The sequence below is a fragment of the Salvelinus namaycush genome, unplaced genomic scaffold (genome assembly GCF_016432855.1).
Source record: "Salvelinus namaycush isolate Seneca unplaced genomic scaffold, SaNama_1.0 Scaffold1302, whole genome shotgun sequence".
NCBI classification, from domain to species: Eukaryota; Metazoa; Chordata; class Actinopteri; order Salmoniformes; family Salmonidae; genus Salvelinus; species Salvelinus namaycush.
The window spans coordinates 25,259-47,500 of record NW_024058012.1 but is presented as its reverse complement, the minus strand read 5'-3'; the positions used below and the strand labels follow the sequence as shown (position 1 = coordinate 47,500).

At 42.3% G+C, this 22,242-nt stretch overlaps 1 protein-coding gene across 1 annotated transcript in view; it reads left to right on the top strand.

Moving 5' to 3' along the window:
• LOC120036323 (inactive carboxypeptidase-like protein X2) overlaps positions 1-16,405 on the top strand; it is a gene marked incomplete at its 5' end in the record, with an annotated part of 37,974 nt that extends 21,569 nt beyond the window's left edge. The window contains 2 exons of the mRNA XM_038982799.1: positions 818-1,080; positions 16,004-16,405. Coding sequence (XP_038838727.1) covers positions 818-1,080; positions 16,004-16,405 — 665 coding nt within the window. The remainder of the gene's footprint in view (positions 1-817; positions 1,081-16,003) is intronic.
• Between the last annotated feature and the right edge of the window lie 5,837 nt (positions 16,406-22,242).

Sequence of the window (22,242 nt, the reverse complement as noted above, 5' to 3'; positions counted from 1 at the left end):
ACGTTGTACACAGAGAATATTTTTGCAGGATTCTGCATGCAGAATCTCAATTTGTTGTTTATCCCATTTTGTGAGTTCTTGGTTGGTGAGCAGACAACAGACCTCACAACCATAAAGGACAATGGGCTCTATGACTGATTCAAGTATTTTCAGCCAGATCCTAATTGTTATGTCAAATTTGATGTTCCTTTTGATGGCATAGAAGGCCCTTCTTGCCTTGTCTCTCAGCTCGTTCACAGCTTTGTGGAAGTTACCTGTGGCGCTGATGTTTAGGCCGAGGTATATATAGTATAGTTTTCTGTGTGCTGTAGGGCAACGGTGTCTAGATGGAATTTGTATTTGTAGTCCTGGCGACTGGACCTTTTTGTGAACACCATTATTTTGGTCTTACTGAGATTTACTGTCAGGGCCCAGGTCTGGCAGAATCTGTGCAGAAGATCTAGGTGCTGCTGTAGGCCCTCCTTGGTTGGGGACAGAAGCACCAGATCATCAGCAAACAGTATAGAGACCATAGATGTAGACTGTCACAGGTCTGACAGAATCTGTGCAGAAGATTTAGGTGCCCCTCTCTTTCTCTCTCTCTCACTCACTCACTCAATCCTCTCTTTCTCTCTCTCTCTCACTCACTCACTCACTCCTCTCTTTCTCTCTCTCTCTTTCTCTCACTCACTCCTCTCTTTCTCTCTCTCCCTCTCTCTCACTCACTCACTCACTCCTCTCTTTCTCTCTCTCTCTCACCCACTCACTCACTCCTCTCTTTCTCTCTCTCCCTCTCGCTCTGTCACTCACTCTCTCACTCCTCTCTTTGTCTCCCTAGCGGTGGACGGGGACTACTGGAGGCTGTTGAACCCAGGAGAGTACAGCATCACGGTGAGGGCTGAGGGCTACAGCGCCAGTAGTAAAGTGTGTGAGGTGGGCTATGACATTGGAGCAACCCGCTGTGACTTCACGGTCAGCCGCACCAACCTGTCACGCATCAAAGAGATCATGGAGAGATACAACAAGCAGCCCATCAGACAGCCTCTCAGGACGCCCGTCAGGCAGCTGCAAGCACGCAGGCCCGGCCCCAGACACAGACGCGTGAGGACATCGTAGGGACCACCAGGGAGGGTTAGAGAGAACGAGTAGCCCGGCCCCAGACACAGACGCGTGAGGACATCGTAGGGAGCACCAGGGAGCGTTAGAGAGAACGAGTAGCCCGGTCCCACACCTGAATGTGCTGTCTTGCCAACACCTGTGGTCATTGTTCTGCCAATCTGACAATGACCATAGGGCTTTTACAACACAAACTGATCTGGGACAAGGGGTGAAGAGAGAGCAATGAGAGACAGACTCTACCATCTCTCTCTCTAGTTCTGATCAAACTGTTCTCTGTTCTGATCTCTGTCTCTCTGTCTCTCTGTCTCTCTGTCTCTCTGTCTCTCTGTCTGTCTCTCTGTCTCTCTGTCTCTCTGTCTCTGTCTCTCTCTCTCTCTGTCTCTCTGTCTCTCTGTCTCTCTGTCTCTCTGTCTCTCTGTCTCTCTGTCTCTCTCTCTGTCTCTCTGTCTCTCTGTCTCTCTCTCTCTCTCTCTCTCTCTCTCTCTCTCTCTCTCTCTCTCTCTCTCTCTCTCTCTCTCTCTGTCTCTGTCTCTCTGTCTCTCTGTCTCTCTGTCTCTCTGTCTCTCTGTCTCTCTGGCTTTACAGCACAAACTGATCTGGGACAAGGCTAGGGGGTGAAGAGAGACCAATGAGAGACAGACTCTAACATATCTCTCTCTAGTTCTGATCCAACTGTTCTCTGTTCTGCTTTGATCGAGACTCTCTGTTTTGGAACTCTGTTTAGCCGCTTCCGTCCAGAGTGTTGGTGGAAGTGCAGATTGGAGATTGATGTTAATGATGTTTTGAGTGATAATGGTATTTTTCTGTATTAAAACAAGACGCTATTCTTTCAACCATGAATTAAGCTCTCTGGTGCGCTGGTCTTACTGTAAAATAAGTGTATTTTTTGGGGGGACCATCTTAAAAGTTGCAATGGCTTCTCTACCAAAGTGTTATTACAGTATACATGGTTAATCCGAAATGTACATTTTACTTTGTGCCATTATTTGGTAATGAAATTGTCAGTCTGTATTTCAAAATGATGGATTTTGACCATGGATATTACCACGTGTGTCTCTTCTAACTCATGCAGTACAAACGCAGTAATAACTATCTTACCGACACGTTTACAAGCTTCATCCTTGCAAGTAATATCTTTTGAAATTGTTCTTTGGAATAAATAAATAAAATGATGCATATATTTTGAATGTATAAAAAGCTCTATATATAATTTTGTTATAATCCTCAAAACACACGTCTCAATAGCTGGTCCAGGTATCCTCATGACATCACAAGTCCTCTTCTTGTTCTCTACTGCTCCTCTATTGGTCCTCGTGCAAAGGGAGAAGGCCGATGACATCACGAATTCCCCATCAAACCAACTACTCGAAAGCCCGACTCATTAACCTTTTATGGCTGCAGGCCGGTGTCGGGCTCAATATGACAACAGCCCGTCCAAGTGCAGGCGCGAAATTCAAAAGATATTTTTTAGAAATATTTAACTTTCACACATTAACAAGTCCAATACAGCAAATGAAAGATAAACATCTTGTGAATCCAGCCAACATGTCCGATTTTTTAAATGTTTTACAGCGAAAACACCACGTATATTTATGTTAGCTCACCACCAAATACAAAAAAGCACAGACATTTTTCACAGCACAGGTAGCATGCACAAAACCAACCAAACTAACCAAGAAACAACCAAACTAACCAAGAAACAACTTCATCAGATGACAGTCTTATAACATGTTATACAATAAATCTATGTAAAGTTTATGAATAGTTATTTGGTCAGAATAGGTGAGTGTCAGAAATATATCCGGACATTCTGGGAAAAAGATGCTAAGTTTTCACAATGTATAACCACGGATTTCAGCTCTAAATATGCACATTTTCGAACAAACCATATATGTATTGTGTAATATGATGTTATAGGACTGTCATCTGATGAAGTTTATGAAGGTTAGTGAAATAATTAATATTTTTTGCTGGTTTTGTCGCTATCGCTACCTTGAATCAATGTAGCTGTGTGGTTGGCTATTGTAGTAAGCTAATATAATGCTATATTGTGTTTTCGCTGTAAAACACTTAAAGAATCGGAAATATTGGCTGGATTCACAAGATGTTTGTCTCATTTGCTGTACACCATGTATTTTTCATAAATGTTTTATGATGAGTATTTAGGTATTTCAATTTGGTCTCTGTAATTGTTCTAGCTGCTTCGGTGCTATTTCCGATTGTAGCTGCAATGTAAAACTATGATTTATACCTCAAATATTCACATTTTTCGAACAAAACTAAAAAATACATGTTGTATAGGAAATGATAGATACACTAGTTCTTAATGCAATCGCCGTGTTAGAATTCTAAAAATAACTTCAGTACGACATGCAGCTTACGTTATAGCGAGAGAGCGCCCAAAATCTGGGCGCAAACTAATAGTAAACATGTTCGACAGATATATGAAATAACATCATAAATGGGTCCTACTTTTGATGATCTTCCATCAGAATGTTGTACAAGGGGTCCTTCGTCCAGAACAATCGTTGTTTGGTTTTAGAATGGCCTTTTTCCCTCTCGATTTAGCAAGCAAAACTAGCCAAGTGGCGCTAAGCTCTCCTTCGTGAACAAACGCAGAGAACGCAACACGCCTAAACTCCCGAAAAAATTTCAATAATCTGATTAAACTATATTGAAAAAACATACTTTACGATGATATTGTCACATTTATCAAATAAAATCAAAGCCGGAGATATTAGACGTCTATAACGAATGCTTTTCAGAAGCCAATACTGATGACCTTTCTGCGCCTTCCTGAACAAAGGAATTTGGGGTCATGTCATTGCAAGCTCTCTCTTTTGACCATAGATATACCTAGAAACCCCATTTCACCTCTCACAGCGTATTGACATCTAGTGGAAGGCGTATGAAGTGCATGTATACTAAGAGATTTCAAGCAAAATTATAGGGAGGCCCTGGAACAGAGCCTCGATTTCAGATTTTTCACTTTCTGACAGGAAGTTTGCTGCAAAATGAGTTCTGTTTTACTCACAGATATAATTCAAACGGTTTTAGAAACTTGAGAGTGTTTTCTATCCAATAGTAATAATAATATGCATATTGTACGAGCAAGAATTGAGTACGAGGCAGTTTGAAATGGGCACCTTTTATCCAAGCTACTCAATACTGCCCCTGCAGCCCAAAGAAGTTTTAAAGGTTTACAGTTGTGTCTATAAAAAAAACACAATTTTGCTCAAAACGTATGTTTTTTTTTTACCCTTTAGTGTGTGTGTACTTGCCTGTATCTATAGATGTCGCTTTTCAACAGTAAAAGTTCAGGAATCGCTGGAGGACATCTTTAATAAAATATATATATATATATTTATATTTGAAGAGCTTTGAACACTGTAGTCTCTCTGAAATCCTACCATGTTATTTTTTAGATGTTCTGAAAGGTTTTGTAGGTTCCTACCAAAAAGGTCAAAGAAAAACAACATGGTGATGGTGATAGCCGGTTGGCGCCACTACAATAGTAGGATGAAGCTCAATGTTACATTCAAATCTCCCTACAATCATGTCTAAGACAATATGTCACCAATGTCAAAAACATTTGCAAATCAACTTGATTGGAGGTACACAACACGCCTCTCATCATGAGCCGTCTGGTCGTTACCGAGAACCACATACCGGATTTTTAACGGGGTCTATAGCAATTGAATTTTCAGAATATTTTCTGCACCCTACCTAGCTCAAATTCTAGACGTCGGATTAAAACGAGACTGTAGCGTCCATAAAAGTGACCATTGGACTTTTGAAAATGTCGGATTGACTAACTAGCTAGCTATCATCAGTCGGATGAGAAGCAAGCGACAAGCAAAGGAAAATCAATAACACTGTAACAACTCAATGTTGACAACATATCCTAGCTAGCCATAATACTGTATATCCTTCCATAAAGCATAGCTTCCATAAAGCGTAGCTAGCTAGCTATATTCTTCCATAAAGCGTAGCTAGCTAGCTATATTCTTCCATAAAGCGTAGCTAGCTAGTTATATTCTTCCATAAAGCGTAGCTAGCTAGCTATATTCTTCCATAAAGCGTAGCTAGCTAGCTATTCTTCCATAAAGCGTAGCTAGCTAGCTATTCTTCAATAAAGCATAGCTACCTAGCTATATTCTTCCATAAAGCATAGCTAGCTAGCTATTTTCTTCCATAAAGTGTAGCTAGCTAGCTATATTCCTCCATAAAGCGTAGCTAGCTAGCTATTCTTCCATAAAGCGTAGCTAGCTAGCTATATTCTTCCATAAAGCGTAGCTAGCTAGCTATATTCTTCCATAAAGTGTAGCTAGCTAGCTATATTCTTCCATAAAGCGTAGCTAGCTAGTTATATTCTTCCATAAAGCGTAGCTAGCTAGCTATATTCTTCCATAAAGCGTAGCTAGCTATTCTTCCATAAAGCGTAGCTAGCTAGCTATATTTTTCCATAAAGCGTAGCTAGCTAGCTATTCTTCCATAAAGCGTAGCTAGCTAGCTATTCTTCCATAAAGCGTAGCTAGCTAGCTATTCTTCCATAAAGCGTAGCTAGCTAGCTATTCTTCCATAAAGCGTAGCTAGCTAGCTATTCTTCCATAAAGCGTACCTAGCTAGTTATATTCTTCCATAAAGCGTAGCTAGCTAGCTATTCTTCCATAAAGCGTAGCTAGCTAGCTAAGGAAAGTTCATAGTCAACTTCAAACTTTTGGGAAATGTGTGAAACTGGAACGCTGCTAACTAATAATACATTCAACGGGCATTGTTAATCTAGCTACTCTGGCACGATACAGTCAAATTGGCCAGATAGCTACATGTGCAGCCAGCTTTCAGTTCCATCACAAACACTGCTAGCTAGCCTACATTTCCTCAACCAATAGCAGCGTCTCACAACACAAACTAGCTGATGTCTTGCTAATAAACCAGTTAGATATGTTGAATCTAAACCCGGCCAATGCACATGCAAGTAGTGCATTGGCTGTGCATTGCAGTGAGTGTACACATGCTATCTAGCTAGCTAATTAGCCTTATAAACACACAAGACAGACACTTTGCTGTTCGAGCATCCAGAACAAATTCCAGCCATTATGATGTGTTGTTCCAGTACACTCCCTCCTCTGTCAATGCATTTTTCATTAACAGACTTCATTATTTTTCAGTGTGTTTTCAACATTTTGTACCCAGTAAGCATAATTACATTTAAAATTCATATTTTCCCAGACGTTGAAGTTGGGTTCATTTTAGGTTCTGAATGAAAGGTGGAAGGACGTATTTTGAGGAAGTCCTAAATACGTATTTTCCGGACGTTATAAAATTAGTTTTTTCTTAGACGTTGAAAATACACATTTTGCGGACATTAAAATCAGGCTCATTTTCAGGTCTGAATGAATGTTGAAAATATTTAATCTACTTTTTTTTACTGTACTGTACCGCTCTCTGTTGTGCTCTGCTGCAGTGGTTCTCAAACCTCTCCTTGGGGACCTCCAGACGTTTCACCATTTTGCTGAAGCTCTGAACTGGCTATACCTTCCTTTTTTATTTTTACATTTATACATTTTAGTCATTTAGCAGATGCACTTATCCAGAGCGATTTATAGTTAGTGAATTCATCTTAAGATAGCTAGGTGAGATTCGAGAGCTTGAAGATTTGATTTGGGGTCCCCCCGTGGAGAGGTTTGAGAACCACTACTCTATGGTCCAAACTTGTGAAACATGAATGTTTATGATTGGGTCACTTGTATCGAAGTGGTGTGCTTTTAGGGAGTCCCGTCCGTGGACTTTGAAATCAAGGCCGGTCCGGACCGCACCAAAAAAAAGACATCCGGTCTGAACAGGACAAAATAAAAGACATCAAAAAGACATTGGCAGAGATCCCCTTAGTAGGAAGAAGCCAATCACAAGTAAAACACTGGAGGGGGAGTCTGGGACAACACCCCCCCGAATTTTTACATTCAATTTCTTTCCAAATGCTGACTCAGCCAACTAATTCAGTACGTTGAGAATCACTTCCTGGAACTGGTATGTGATTAATGTGAAGCAGCTTTTGATATTCACCCCCTTCCCCTCTTTAAAAAGGGAGAATCCATGTGTTTTGCATAAATGCAAATAGCCATGTCGATGAAGTAATTACTAGGGCCCCAGGTTTCCCGATAGCGATGGAACTTAATCTTCTTTAACAATGAATCTACAACGAATGTAGAACTCACATTTCCCAGAACACCACATAAGGGAGAACGTTCAATAAGTTGGTCGTTAAAGTGTCGATACTAATAAAATGGACAGAAAGGCAGCGCTGCTCTCAGATCAGCATTAGTCCACTCAAATCATTATATTAACATTAGAATTATTCCACAATACTGACCACGGATCAGCTCCTAGAGTGAAAATGATCACCTATGGCTGCAGATATTGAGGCTTCTTATTCTAATGGTTAGGCTATGCTCTAAATATAATATTTCACACATCCTTGTTCACATGTTGTTAGGCCGACACCTCATGAAAGTTAGGCAAGAAATACAGACAGTAGCCTACAATTAGCAAAAACAGAACTCATGTGATTGAACATGAAATTGATTTCATTAGGATTCAGATATATAAGCCTATTTAGGTGTATTTATCTTTTAATGGGGTTGTCGTGTCTTTGGCATCATTAAACTGAAGACTTATTTATCAAATAACTCTCTGTAATTATTATTACGCGATTAAACTGATTTAATCATGTAACTGTAATTAACTAGGAAGTCGGGGCACCAAGGAAAATATTCCGATTATAAAGTTATAATTTTCCTAATATAACTTTCAGATATTTCAATATCTGATCACTTAGTCTTCGATATGAATTAATTATTTACCTCGTGTCAGTCTCATAACGTCGTAAATTGTTGGTTATCTGCACGAACCCAGTCTTCACTATGAGTCATCCATACATCAATTGTCATCAGTTATCATTTATTTACTAACTAAGTAAATCACAGAAATGCATAAACAAACAGTAGAGAGTTACAAGGAAATGATAACGGAGTTTCCCTAGTGGGCTAAACCGGCATCGCGGCTTGGTGGACAACAAGGGAAGTGGGGGTCGACTGAGATGAGACACTACAAAGTTGATAATTATAACAATTGAAATGCTAATCCTTTGCACATGAACGCCCACTCATTCGTGAACAATTGCAATCAATGTACAGTGGGGAGAAGAAGTATTTGATACACTGCCGATTTTGCAGGTTTTCCTACTTACAAAGCATGTAGAGGTCTGTAATTTTTATTATATGTACACTTCAACTGTGAGAGACGGAATCTAAAACAAAAATCCCGAAAATCACATTGTATGGTTTTTAAGTAATTAATTTGCATTTTATGATAAAAATTACAGACCTCTACATGCTTTGTAAGTAGGAAAACCTGCAAAATCGTCAGTGTATCAAATACTTCTTCTCCCCACTGTATATATTTACGCTCAGTGTGTCGTCGGGATCTCTGTTGAAAAGTTTGTTCCTGTTGGAGAGTCTGTCCGCCCTCTCTTTGTCTCTGTCGTGGTTAGAATGGATAGTTCAGAGTGACATTCATTCATGTCGTTATAGAATAGATGTTTCGGTGGTTGTCGGTCTTCGCGTTCAATGATACCGAATTCCTAGCTGCAGACTAGTAATTAATATCAAAGACTTGTTCTTATTCTGTCGGTATCGATAGTCTAAGAGTTTAAACAGTCCAAAATCACATTACACTATTTTACAAACAGTATCATCCTCACTCATTCATCTTATACAACAATTAGATGTAAGCCTCATATCTGAGGCTATTGTATAAACTGCGTTATGGTAATGTGGCCGTATTGTCTCTCATGAGTTTCACAAAATTGTACCAAACGGACCAGTTCGTAGCTGGATTCTTCACCGATCTTTTATACCTTCTCCAGAACATAAATGTTGTTCGGACCTCAAGTTCTGTGAGGTGGAAGACATTCCTTTGTTCTCTCTATGAAAAATCACTCTCTCTCTATACTGTGGCCATGAGGAGATAATCTCCTCCAGGAATTTACGACCTCTCTGACCACAGCAGCCTGGTTGTAGGAGGCATGGAGAGGGGGATGGGTCTCGCTGTACCCAAAGAGGGCAACGTCATGACAGGGTCGTCTCGGTTTTCATTTGAAGCCCTTGTGTCTTTGCTTTGTTTATAACAATTACAAAGACATCGGCAACTTTGTATTGTAGTCAACTTAGTTGTGATATTAAAGCTGCCAGCAGCGTTGCCGGGGTTCAGCTGTGTGCCCACTGTGCCACCATTAGGACAGCCCTAGGACAAGCTACTTCTGTACAGTTTGCCGAATCAGAACTCAAAATCAAACTGATCATGCAATATAATATGCTTTTTGGATGTATTTTGGACCGTTTTCAATGATGTTGACTTCTTTAAACATCTTCTCCAGAACCGCTGGACCGATCTGCACCAAATTTGGTAGAAAGCATCTTTGGATACACATCTTCAAACATTTTCCAAGACTGTTTTATTCAGGATATATAAAAATGTCCCCGTTATAGTGCCACCGTGTGGTTGATATGAAGGCGCTTGCCTATGTTGAGTCTTGGTTTCAAGAAGTACCACGTTTTGTTACAATATGAATATCTGTGATTTGATTTATAGGCATTTATGTGCAAGACCCATAGATACTCTAGTAGTTCTTAGCTGTGTGCTGTAAAACCTTGGTAGAGCATGGGTGGAGTAGGCATTGTGGTGCTGGAAAACCTTGGTAGAGCATGGGTGGAGTAGGCATTGTGGTGCTGGAAAACCTTGGTAGAGCATGGATGGAGTAGGCATTGTGGTGCTGGAAAACCTTGGTAGAGCATGGGTGGAGTAGGCATTGTGGTGCTGGAAAACCTTGGTAGAGCATGGGTGGAGTAGGCATTGTGGTGCTGGAAAACCTTGGTAGAGCATGGGTGGAGTAGGCATTGTGGTGCTGGAAAACCTTGGTAGAGCATGGGTGGAGTAGGCATTGTGGTGCTGTAAAACCTTGGTAGAGCATGGGTGGAGTAGGCATTGTGGTGGTGTAAAACCTTGGTAGAGCATGGGTGGAGGAGGCATTGTGGTGCTGTAAAGCCTTGGTAGAGCATGGGTGGAGTAGGCATTGTGGTGGTGTAAAACCTTGGTAGAGCATGGGTGGAGTAGGCATTGTGGTGCTGTAAAACCTTGGTAGAGCATGGGTGGAGTAGGCATTGTGGTGGTGTAAAACCTTGGTAGAGCATGGGTGGAGTAGGCATTGTGGTGCTGTAAAACCTTGGTAGAGCATGGGTGGAGTAGGTATTGTGGTGCTCATGTGAATTTCCTTTCTTTTTCTTTTTCAGACCAATGCCTACTTCTCACTTAAAACATCGTTTTTTGCTTTAATATGTTATGTGGGCTGAGTGTCTGTAGGTTTTAAGTGAGAAGAGCAGTACTACCATAGAACTATACTATACTACCATAGAACATCATATATCTACCATAGAACATCAGTTATACATCTACCATAGAACATCAGTTACACATCTACCATAGAACATCAGTTACACATCTACCATAGAACATCAGTTATACATCTACCATAGAACATCAGTTACACATCTACCAGAGAACATCAGGTATACATCTACCATAGAACATCAGTTACACATCTACCATAGAACATCAGTTACACATCTACCATAGAACATCAGTTACACATCTACCATAGAACATCAGTTACACATCTACCATAGAACATCAGTTACACATCTACCATAGAACATCAGTTATACATCTACCAGAGAACATCAGTTATACATCTACCAGAGAACAAAAGTTATACATCTACCATAGAACATCAGTTACACATCTACCATAGAACATCAGTTACACATCTACCATAGAACATCAGTTACACATCTACCATAGAACATCAGTTACACATCTACCATAGAACATCAGTTACACATCTACCACAGAACATCAGTTACACATCTACCATAGAACATCAGTTACACATCTACCATAGAACATCAGTTACACATCTACCATAGAACATCAGTTATACATCTACCATAGAACATCAGTTATACATCTACCATAGAACATCAGTTACACATCTACCATAGAACATCAGTTACACATCTACCATAGAACATCAGTTATACATCTACCATAGAACATCAGTTATACATCTACCAGAGAACATCAGTTACACATCTACCAGAGAACATCAGTTACACATCTACCAGAGAACATCAGTTATACATCTACCATAGAACATCAGTTATACATCTACCAGAGAACATCAGTTACACATCTACCAGAGAACATCAGTTACACATCTACCAGAGAACATCAGTTACACATCTACCATAGAACATCAGTTATACATCTACCAGAGAACATCAGTTATACATCTACCAGAGAACATCAGGTATACATCTACCATAGAACATCAGTTATACATCTACCAGAGAACATCAGTTATACATCTACCATAGAACATCAGTTACACATCTACCATAGAACATCAGTTACACATCTACCATAGAACATCAGTTACACATCTACCATAGAACATCAGTTACACATCTACCAGAGAACATCAGTTACACATCTACCATAGAACATCAGTTATACATCTACCATAGAACATCAGTTATACATCTACCATAGAACATCAGTTACACATCTACCATAGAACATCATTTTAATGTATTCTTTCAATTGCGCAATTGGCTTCACAGACAAGTTCTTTAAAACACACTGGAGTTATCTAAACATCATCACAATGTAATTAATTGTTCCTTAACAGGATGGTTAATCCCATTCACGTTCCATGAGTATCATTTAATCAGCTATTTCATTTCATTGTAAATGTATTAACTGTCTTTTAATACCTCGTCATTTCTTCTTTGTTTAGCTAAGCTCATATCTGGGACATGTCTGGAAGCAATGTACCCAATTAGCCATGCTGGCTAGCCTGAAAGAAAGGAAGCTCTCTGCGTCTGTCTGTCTGTCTGTCTGTCTGTCTGTCTGTCTGTCTGTCTGTCTGTCTGTCTGTCTGTCTGTCTGTGTCTCTGTCTCTGTCTCTGTCTCTGTCTCTGTCTCTGTCTCTGTCTCTGTCTCTGTCTCTGTCTCTGTCTCTCTCTCTCTCTCTCTCTCTCTCTCTCTCTCTCTCTCTCTCTCTCTCTCTCTCTCTCTCTCTCTCTCTCTCTCTCTCTCTCTCTCTCTCTCTCTCTCTCTCTCTCTCTCTCTCTCTCTCAATTCAATTCAATTCAATTCAATTCAATTCAAGGGGCTTTATTGGCATGGGAAACATGTGTTAACATTGCCAAAGCAAGTGAGGTAGATATTATACAAAAGTGAAATAAACAATACAAATTAACAGTAAACATTACACATACAGAAGTTTCAAAACAATAAAGACATTACAAATGTTATATTATATATATACAGTGTTGTAACAATGTACAAATGGTTAAAGCACACAAGTTAAAATAAATAAGCATAAATATGGGTTGTATTTACAATGGTGTTTGTTCTTCACTGGTTGCCCTTTTCTTGTGGCAACAGGTCACAAATCTTGCTGCTGTGATGGCACACTGTGGAATTTCTCCCAGTAGATATGGGAGTTTATCAAAATTGGATTTGTTTTCAAATTCTTTGTGGATCTGTGTAATCTGAGGGAAATATGTCTCTCTAATATGGTCATACATTGGGCAGGAGGTTAGGAAGTGCAGCTCAGTTTCCACCTCATTTTGTGGGCAGTGTGCACATAGCCTGTCTTCTCTTGAGAGCCATGTCTGCCTACGGCGGCCTTTCTCAATAGCAAGGCTATGCTCACTGAGTCTGTACATAGTCAAAGCTTTCCTTAAGTTTGGGTCAGTCACAGTGGTCAGGTATTCTGCCACTGTGTACTCTCTGTTTAGGGCCAAATAGCATTCTAGTTTGCTCTGTTTTTTTGTTAATTCTTTCCAATGTGTCAAGTAATTATCTTTTTGTTTTCTCATGATTTGGTTGGGTCTAATTGTGCTGTTGTCCTGGGGCTCTGTGGGGTGTGTTTGTGTTTGTGAACAGAGCCCTAGGACCAGCTTGCTTAGGGGACTCTTCTCCAGGTTCATCTCTCTGTAGGTGATGGCTTTGTTATGGAAGGTTTGGGAATCGCTTCCTTTTAGGTGGTTGTAGAATTTAACGGCTCTTTTCTGGATTTTGATAATTAGTGGGTATCGGCCTAATTCTGCTCTGCATGCATTATTTGGTGTTCTACGTTGTACACGGAGGATATTTTTGCAGAATTCTGCATGCAGAGTCTCAATTTGGTGTTTGTCCCATTTTGTGAAATCTTGGTTGGTGAGCGGACCCCAGACCTCACAACCATAAAGGGCAATGGGCTCTATGACTGATTCAAGTATTTTTAGCCAGATCCTAATTGGTATGTTGAAATTTATGTTCCTTTTGATGGCATAGAAGGCCCTTCTTGCCTTGTCTCTCAGATCGTTCACAGCTTTGTGGAAGTTACCTGTGGTGCTGATGTTTAAGCCGAGGTATGTATAGTTTTTTGTGTGCTCTAGGGCAACGGTGTCTAGATGGAATTTGTGGTCCTGGTGACTGGACCTTTTTTGGAACACCATTATTTTGGTCTTACTGAGATTTACTGTCAGGGCCCAGGTCTGACAGAATCTGTGCAGAAGATCTAGGTGCTGCTGTAGGCCCTCCTTGGTTGGTGACAGAAGCACCAGATCATCAGCAAACAGTAGACATTTGACTTCGGATTCTAGTAGGGTGAGACCGGGTGCTGCAGACTGTTCTAGTGCCCGCGCCAATTCGTTGATATATATGTTGAAGAGGGTGGGGCTTAAGCTGCATCCCTGTCTCACCCCACGACCCTGTGTGAAGAAATGTGTGTGTTTTTTGCCAATTTTAACCGCACACTTGTTGTTTGTGTACATGGATTTTATGATGTCGTATGTTTTACCCCCAACACCACTTTCCATCAATTTGTATAGCAGACCCTCATGCCAAATTGAGTCGAAGGCTTTTTTGAAATCAACAAAGCATGAGAAGACTTTGCCTTTGTTTTGGTTTGTTTGGTTGTCAATTAGGGTGTGTAGGGTGAATACATGGTCTGTTGTACGGTAATTTGGTAAAAAGCCAATTTGACATTTGCTCAGTACATTGTTTTCATTGAGGAAATGTACGAGTCTGCTGTTAATGATAATGCAGAGGATTTTCCCAAGGTTACTGTTGACGCATATTCCACGGTAGTTATTGGGGTCAAATTTGTCTCCACTTTTGTGGATTGGGGTGATCAGTCCTTGGTTCCAAATATTGGGGAAGATGCCAGAGCTAAGGACGATGTTAAAGAGTTTTAGTATAGCCAATTGGAATTTGTTGTCTGTATATTTGATCATTTCATTAAGGATACCATCAACACCACAGGCCTTTTTGGGTTGGAGGGTTTTTATTTTGTCCTGTAACTCATTCAAGGTAATTGGAGAATCCAGTGGGTTCTGGTAGTCTTTAATAGTTGATTCTAGGATTTGTATTTGATCATGTATATGTTTTTGCTCTTTATTCTTTGTTATAGAGCCAAAAAGATTGGAGAAGTGGTTTACCCATACATCTCCATTTTGGATAGATAATTCTTCGTGTTGTTGTTTGTTTAGTTTTTTCCAATTTTCCCAGAATTGGTTAGAGTCTATGGAGTCTTCAATTACATTGAGCTGATTTCTGACGTGCTGTTTCTTATTTTTCCGTAGTGTATTTCTGTATTGTTTTAGTGATTCACCATAGTGAAGGCGTAGACTCAGGTTTTCCGGGTCTCTATGTTTTTGGTTGGACAGGTTTCTCAATTTATTTCTTAGATTTTTGCATTCTTTATCAAACCATTTGTCATTGTTGTTCATTTTCTTCGGTTTTCTATTTGAGATTTTTAGATTTGATAGGGAAGCTGAGAGGTCAAATATACTGTTAAGATTTTCTACTGCCAAGTTTACACCTTCACTATTGCAGTGGAACATTTTACCCAGGAAGTTGTCTAAAAGGGATTGAATTTGCTGTTGCCTAATTGTTTTTTGGTAGGTTTCCAAACTGCATTCCTTCCATCTATAGCATTTCTTAATGTTACTCAGTTCCTTTGGCTTTGATGCCTCATGATTGAGTATTGCTCTGTTCAAGTAGACTGTGATTTTGCTGTGGTCTGATAGGGGTGTCAGTGGGCTGACTGTGAACGCTCTGAGAGACTCTGGGTTGAGGTCAGTGATAAAGTAGTCTACAGTGCTACTGCCAAGAGATGAGCTATAGGTGAACCTACCATAGGAGTCCCCTCGAAGCCTACCATTGACTATGTACATACCCAGCGTGCGACAGAGCTGCAGGAGTTGTGACCCGTTTTTGTTGGTTATGTTGTCATAGTTGTGCCTAGGGGGGCATATGGGGGAGGGAATGCTGTCACCTGCAGGCAGGTGTTTGTCCCCCTGTGTGCTGAGGGTGTCAGGTTCTTGTCCAGTTCTGGCATTTCTCTCTCTCTCTCTCTCTCTCTCTCTCTCTCTCTCTCTCTCTCTCTCTCTCTCTCTCTCTCTCTCTCTCTCTCTGTCCTCCTCTCATTCCTCCTTTCTTCAAACCTACCAATTACAAGAAGCACTCAACCTTTGGTTCCTTCCTATGTGAGCCTTACACCTGTCATCGTTCCACATGAACGGACGTCGAGCGATTGAAAGAAACATATTGAAAGGAGTCGGTAAGCGATTCCTCAACCACCTACTCCTGTCTCCTCAGCCCTATGAGGCTGATTCCTCAACCCTCTACTCCTGTCTCATCAGCCCTATGAGGCTGATTCCTCAACCCTCTACTCCTGTCTCATGAAGCCCTATGAGGCTGATTCCTCAACCCTCTACTCCTGTCTCCTCAGCCCTATGAGGCTGATTCCTCAACCACCTACTCCTGTCTCATGAAGCCCTATGAGGCTGATTCCTCAACCCCCTACTCCTGTCTCATGAAGCCCTATGAGGCTGATTCCTCAACCCCCTACTCCTGTCTCATGAAGCCCTATGAGGCTGATTCCTCAACCCCCTACTCCTGTCTCATGAAGCCCTATGAGGCTGATTCCTCAACCCCCTACTCCTGTCTCATGAAGCCCTATGAGGCTGATTCCTCAACCCCCTACTCCTGTCTCATGAAGCCCTATGAGGCTGATTCTTCAACCCCCTACTCCTGTCTCATGAAGCCCTATGAGGCTAATTCCTCTACCCCCTACTCCTGCCTCATCAGCCCTATGAGGCTGATTCCTCAACCCTCTACCCCTGTCTCATGAAGCCCTATGAGGCTGATTCCTCAACCCTCTACTCCTGTCTCATGAAGCCCTATGAGGCTGAATCCTCAACCGTCTACTCCTGTCTCATGAAGCCCTATGAGGCTGATTCCTCAACCCCCTACTCCTGTCTCCTCAGCCCTATGAGGCTGATTCCTCAACCCTCTACTCCTGTCTCATCAGCCCTATGAGGCTGATTCCTCAACCCTCTACTCCTGTCTCATGAAGCCCTATGAGGCTGATTCCTCAACCCTCTACTCCTGTCTCCTCAGCCCTATGAGGCTGATTCCTCAACCACCTACTCCTGTCTCATGAAGCCCTATGAGGCTGATTCCTCAACCCCCTACTCCTGTCTCATGAAGCCCTATGAGGCTGATTCCTCAACCCCCTACTCCTGTCTCATGAAGCCCTATGAGGCTGATTCCTCAACCCCCTACTCCTGTCTCATGAAGCCCTATGAGGCTGATTCCTCAACCCCCTACTCCTGTCTCATGAAGCCCTATGAGGCTGATTCCTCAACCCCCTACTCCTGTCTCATGAAGCCCTATGAGGCTGATTCCTCAACCCCCTACTCCTGTCTCATGAAGCCCTATGAGGCTGATTCTTCAACCCCCTACTCCTGTCTCATGAAGCCCTATGAGGCTAATTCCTCTACCCCCTACTCCTGCCTCATCAGCCCTATGAGGCTGATTCCTCAACCCCCTACTCCTGTCTCATCAGCCCTATGAGGCTGAATCCTCAACCCTCTAGCCCTGTCTCATGAAGCCCTATGAGGCTGATTCCTCAACCCTCTACTCCTGTCTCATGAAGCCCTATGAGGCTGAATCCTCAACCGTCTACTCCTGTCTCATGAAGCCCTATGAGGCTGATTCCTCAACCCCCTACTCCTGTCTCCTCAGCCCTATGAGGCTGATTCCTCAACCCTCTACTCCTGTCTCCTCAGCCCTATGAGGCTGATTCCTCAACCCCCTACTCCTGTCTCATGAAGCCCTATGAGGCTGATTCCTCAACCCTCTACTCCTGTCTCCTCAGCCCTATGAGGCTGATTCCTCACCCCTCTACTCCTGTCTCATGAAGCCCTATGAGGCTGATTCCTCAACCCCCTACTCCTGTCTCCTCAGCCCTATGAGGCTGATTCCTCAACCCCCTACTCCTGTCTCCTCAGCCCTATGAGGCTGATTCCTCAACCCCCTACTCCTGTCTCATCAGAACTATGAGGCTGATTCCTCAACCCTCTACTCCTGTCTCATGAAGCCCTATGAGGCTGATTCCTCAACCCTCTACTCCAGTCTCATGAAGCCCTATGAGGCTGATTCCTCAACCCCCTACTCCTGTCTCATCAGAACTATGAGGCTGATTCCTCAACCCTCTACTCCTGTCTCATGAAGCCCTATGAGGCTGATTCCTCAACCCCCTACTCCTGTCTCATCAGCCCTATGAGGCTGATTCCTCAACCCCCTACTCCTGTCTCATCAGAACTATGAGGCTGATTCCTCAACCCCCTACTCCTGTCTCATCAGAACTATGAGGCTGATTTCTCAACCCTCTACTCCTGTCTCATGAAGCCCTATGAGGCTGATTCCTCAACCCCCTACTCCTGTCTCATCAGCCCTATGAGGCTGATTCCTCAACCCCCTACTCCTGTCTCATGAAGCCCTATGAGGCTGATTCCTCAACCCCCTACTCCTGTCTCATGAAGCCCTATGAGGCTGATTCCTCAACCCCCTACTCCTGTCTCCTCAGCACTAGGAGGCTGATTCCTCAACCCTCCACTCCTGTCTCATGAAGCACTATGAGGCTGATTACTCAACCCCCTACTCCTGTCTCCTCAGCCCTATGAGGCTGATTCCTCAACCCCCTACTCCTGTCTCATGAAGCCCTATGAGGCTGATTCCTCAACCCCCTACTCCTGTCTCATGAAGCCCTATGAGGCTGATTCCTCAACCCCCTACTCCTGTCTCATCAGCCCTATGAGGCTGATTCCTCAACCCCCTACTCCTGTCTCAGGAGCCTCCAGTCTCCCCATATGGAGTAGATAACAGCCTCCAGTCTCCCCATATAGAGTAGATAACAGTCTCCAGTCTCCCCATATGGAGTAGATAACAGCCTCCAGTCTCCCCATATGGAGTAGATAACAGCCTCCAGTCTCCCCATATGGAGTAGATAACAGCCTCCAGCCTCCAGTCACCCATATGGAGTAGATAACAGCCTCCAGTCTCCCCATATGGAGTAGATAACAGCCTCCAGTCTCCCCATATGGAGTAGATAACAGCCTCCAGTCTCCCCATATGGAGTAAATAACAGCCTCCAGTCTCCCATATGGAGTAGATAACAGCCTCCAGCCTCCAGTCACCCATATGGAGTAGATAACAGTCTCCAGTCTCCCCATATGGAGTAGATAACAGTCTCCAGTCTCCCCATATGGAGTAGATAACAGTCTCCAGTCTCCCCATATGGAGTAGATAACAGCCTCCAGTCTCCCCATATGGAGTAGATAACAGTCTCCAGTCTCCCCATATGGAGTAGATAACAGCCTCCAGTCTCCCCATATAGAGTAGATAACAGCCTCCAGTCTCCCCATATGGAGTAGATAACAGCCTCCAGTCTCCCCATATGGAGTAGATAACAGCCTCCAGCCTCCAGTCTCCCCATATAGAGTAGATAACAGCCTCCAGTCTCCAGTCTCCCCATATGGAGTAGATAACAGCCTCCAGTCTCCCCATATGGAGTAGATACCAGCCTCCAGTCTCCAGTCTCCCCATATGGAGTAGATAACAGCCTCCAGTCTCCAGCCTCCCCATATGGAGTAGATAACAGCCTCCAGCCTCCAGTCTCCCCATATGGAGTAGATAACAGCCTCCAGCCTCCAGTCTCCCCATATGGAGTAGATAACATTCTCAGAGGGGAGGGTGGTGGCTGGGGAGTCACACACACCGTGACCACCACAACGCTCCCAGCTCCTGCAGCTGTGATGTAGATGTGTGTGAAGAGAGAAGGCCGACCATGTGACTCTGACCTCTCTGCCAGTTCAAAGGCTCAGGTTCTTCCTCAGAAGTCCGTCCAGACTTTGAAGTGTGGTGCTGTAGGAGCGTGTGTCTGCTGGGATATCACACGTGTGACTGGCACGCTGCTGCTTCCATAAAGTCTCTTCCTCTCTCAATTCACAACTTTAGTGGCTTTATTGGCATGGGTAACATATGTTAATATTTCCAAAGCAAGTGAAAATTAAAAAAAAAAAAGTGAAATAAGCAATAACAAATTAATAGTAAATATTACACTCTCAAAAGTTCCAAAAAATAATAAATACATTTCAAATGTCATATTATGTCCCTATACAGTGTTGTAATTATGTGCAAATAGTTCAAGTACAAAAGGGAAAATAAATAAACATAAATATGGGTTGTATTTACAAGTGGTGTTTGTTCTTCACTGGTTGACCTTTTCTTGTGTCAACAGGTCACACATCTTGCTGCTGTGATGCACACTGTGCTATTTCACCCAGTAGATATGGGAGCTTATCAAAATTGGATTTGTTTTCTAATTCTTTGTGGATCTGTATAATCTGAGGGAAATATGTGTCTCTAATATGGTCATACATTTGGCAGGAGGTTAGGAAGTGCAGCTCAGTTTCCACCTCATTTTGTGGGCAGTCTTCTCTTGAGAGCCAGGTCTGCCTTCGGCGGCCTTTCTCAATAGCAAGGCTATGCTCACTGAGTCTGTACATAGTCAAAGCTTTCCTTAAGTTTGGGTCAGTCACAGTGGTCAGATATCCTGCCACTGTGTACTCTCTGTTTAGGGCCAAATAGCATTCTAGTTTGCTCTGTTGTTTTGAAAATTCTTTCCAATGTCATTGGACCTCTCCCATAACACATATCAACGGACAGCGTTTCTAAAGTGGACAGAGGAGGTTGTACGGCCGATTGTTTTAAACGGGAAAAAAATAAAGCTTCTCAATTGTAAGTATTTAAAAATAAAACATAAATGATGGTAAGTTAAATCTTCCCTTTAGTTCTTCAAATGACATGAGCTCTTTGTCATTGTATAAGTACATTACTTTAACAATACATTTTCTTGCCCATTCTTTAAAACCCCCAAGTCATTTTATTTTACCCAAGTCAAAAAATTACCTTGTCATTGCCCCAAATGAGAGAGAGAGAGAGAGATATACAGGTAGATATTTCAGCAGAGGACTGGGGTATGATATACAGGTAGATATTTCAGCAGAGGACTGGGGTATGATATACAGGTAGATATTTCAGCAGAGGACTGGGGTATGATATACAGGTAGATATTTCAGCAGAGGACTGGGGTATGATATACAGGTAGATATTTCAGCAGAGGACTGGGGTATGATATACAGGTAGATATTTCAGCAGAGGACTGGGGTATGATATACAGGTAGATATTTCAGCAGAGGACTGGGGTATGATATACAGGTAGATATTTCAGCAGAGGACTGGGGTATGATATACAGGTAGATATTTCAGCAGAGGACTGGGGTATGATATACAGGTAGATATTTCAGCAGAGGACTGGGGTATGATATACAGGTAGATATTTCAGCAGAGGACTGGGGTATGATATACAGGTAGATATTTCAGCAGAGGACTGGGGTATGATATACAGGTAGATATTTCAGCAGAGGACTGGGGTATGATATACAGGTAGATATTTCAGCAGAGGACTGGGGTATGATATACAGGTAGATATTTCAGCAGAGGACTGGGGTATGATATACAGGTAGATATTTCAGCAGAGGACTGGGGTATGATATACAGGTAGATATATTTCAGCAGAGGACTGGGGTATGATATACAGGTAGATATTTCAGCAGAGGACTGGGGTATGATATACAGGTAGATATTTCAGCAGAGGACTGGGGTATGATATACAGGTAGATATTTCAGCAGAGGACTGGGGTATGATATACAGGTAGATATTTCAGCAGAGGACTGGGGTATGATATACAGGTAGATATTTCAGCAGAGGACTGGGGTATGATATACAGGTAAATATTTCAGCAGAGGACTGGGGTATGATATACAGGTAGATATTTCAGCAGAGGACTGGGGTATGATATACAGGTAGATATTTCAGCAGAGGACTGGGGTATGATATACAGGTAGATATTTCAGCAGAGGACTGGGGTATGATATACAGGTAGATATTTCAGCAGAGGACTGGGGTATGATATACAGGTAGATATTTCAGCAGAGGACTGGGGTATGATATACAGGTAGATATATTTCAGCAGAGGACTGGGGTATGATATACAGGTAGATATTTCAGCAGAGGACTGGGGTATGATATACAGGTAGATATTTCAGCAGAGGACTGGGGTATGATATACAGGTAGATATTTCAGCAGAGGACTGGGGTATGATATACAGGTAGATATTTCAGCAGAGGACTGGGGTATGATATACAGGTAGATATTTCAGCAGAGGACTGGGGTATGATATACAGGTAGATATTTCAGCAGAGGACTGGGGTATGATATACAGGTAGATATATTTCAGCAGAGGACTGGGGTATGATATACAGGTAGATATTTCAGTAGAGGACTGGGGTATGATATACAGGTAGATATTTCAGCAGAGGACTGGGGTATGATATACAGGTAGATATTTCAGCAGAGGACTGGGGTATGATATACAGGTAGATATTTCAGCAGAGGACTGGGGTATGATATACAGGTAGATATTTCAGCAGAGGACTGGGGTATGATATACAGGTAGATATTTCAGTAGAGGACTGGGGTATGATATACAGGTAGATATTTCAGCAGAGGACTGGGGTATGATATACAGGTAGATATATTTCAGCAGAGGACTGGGGTA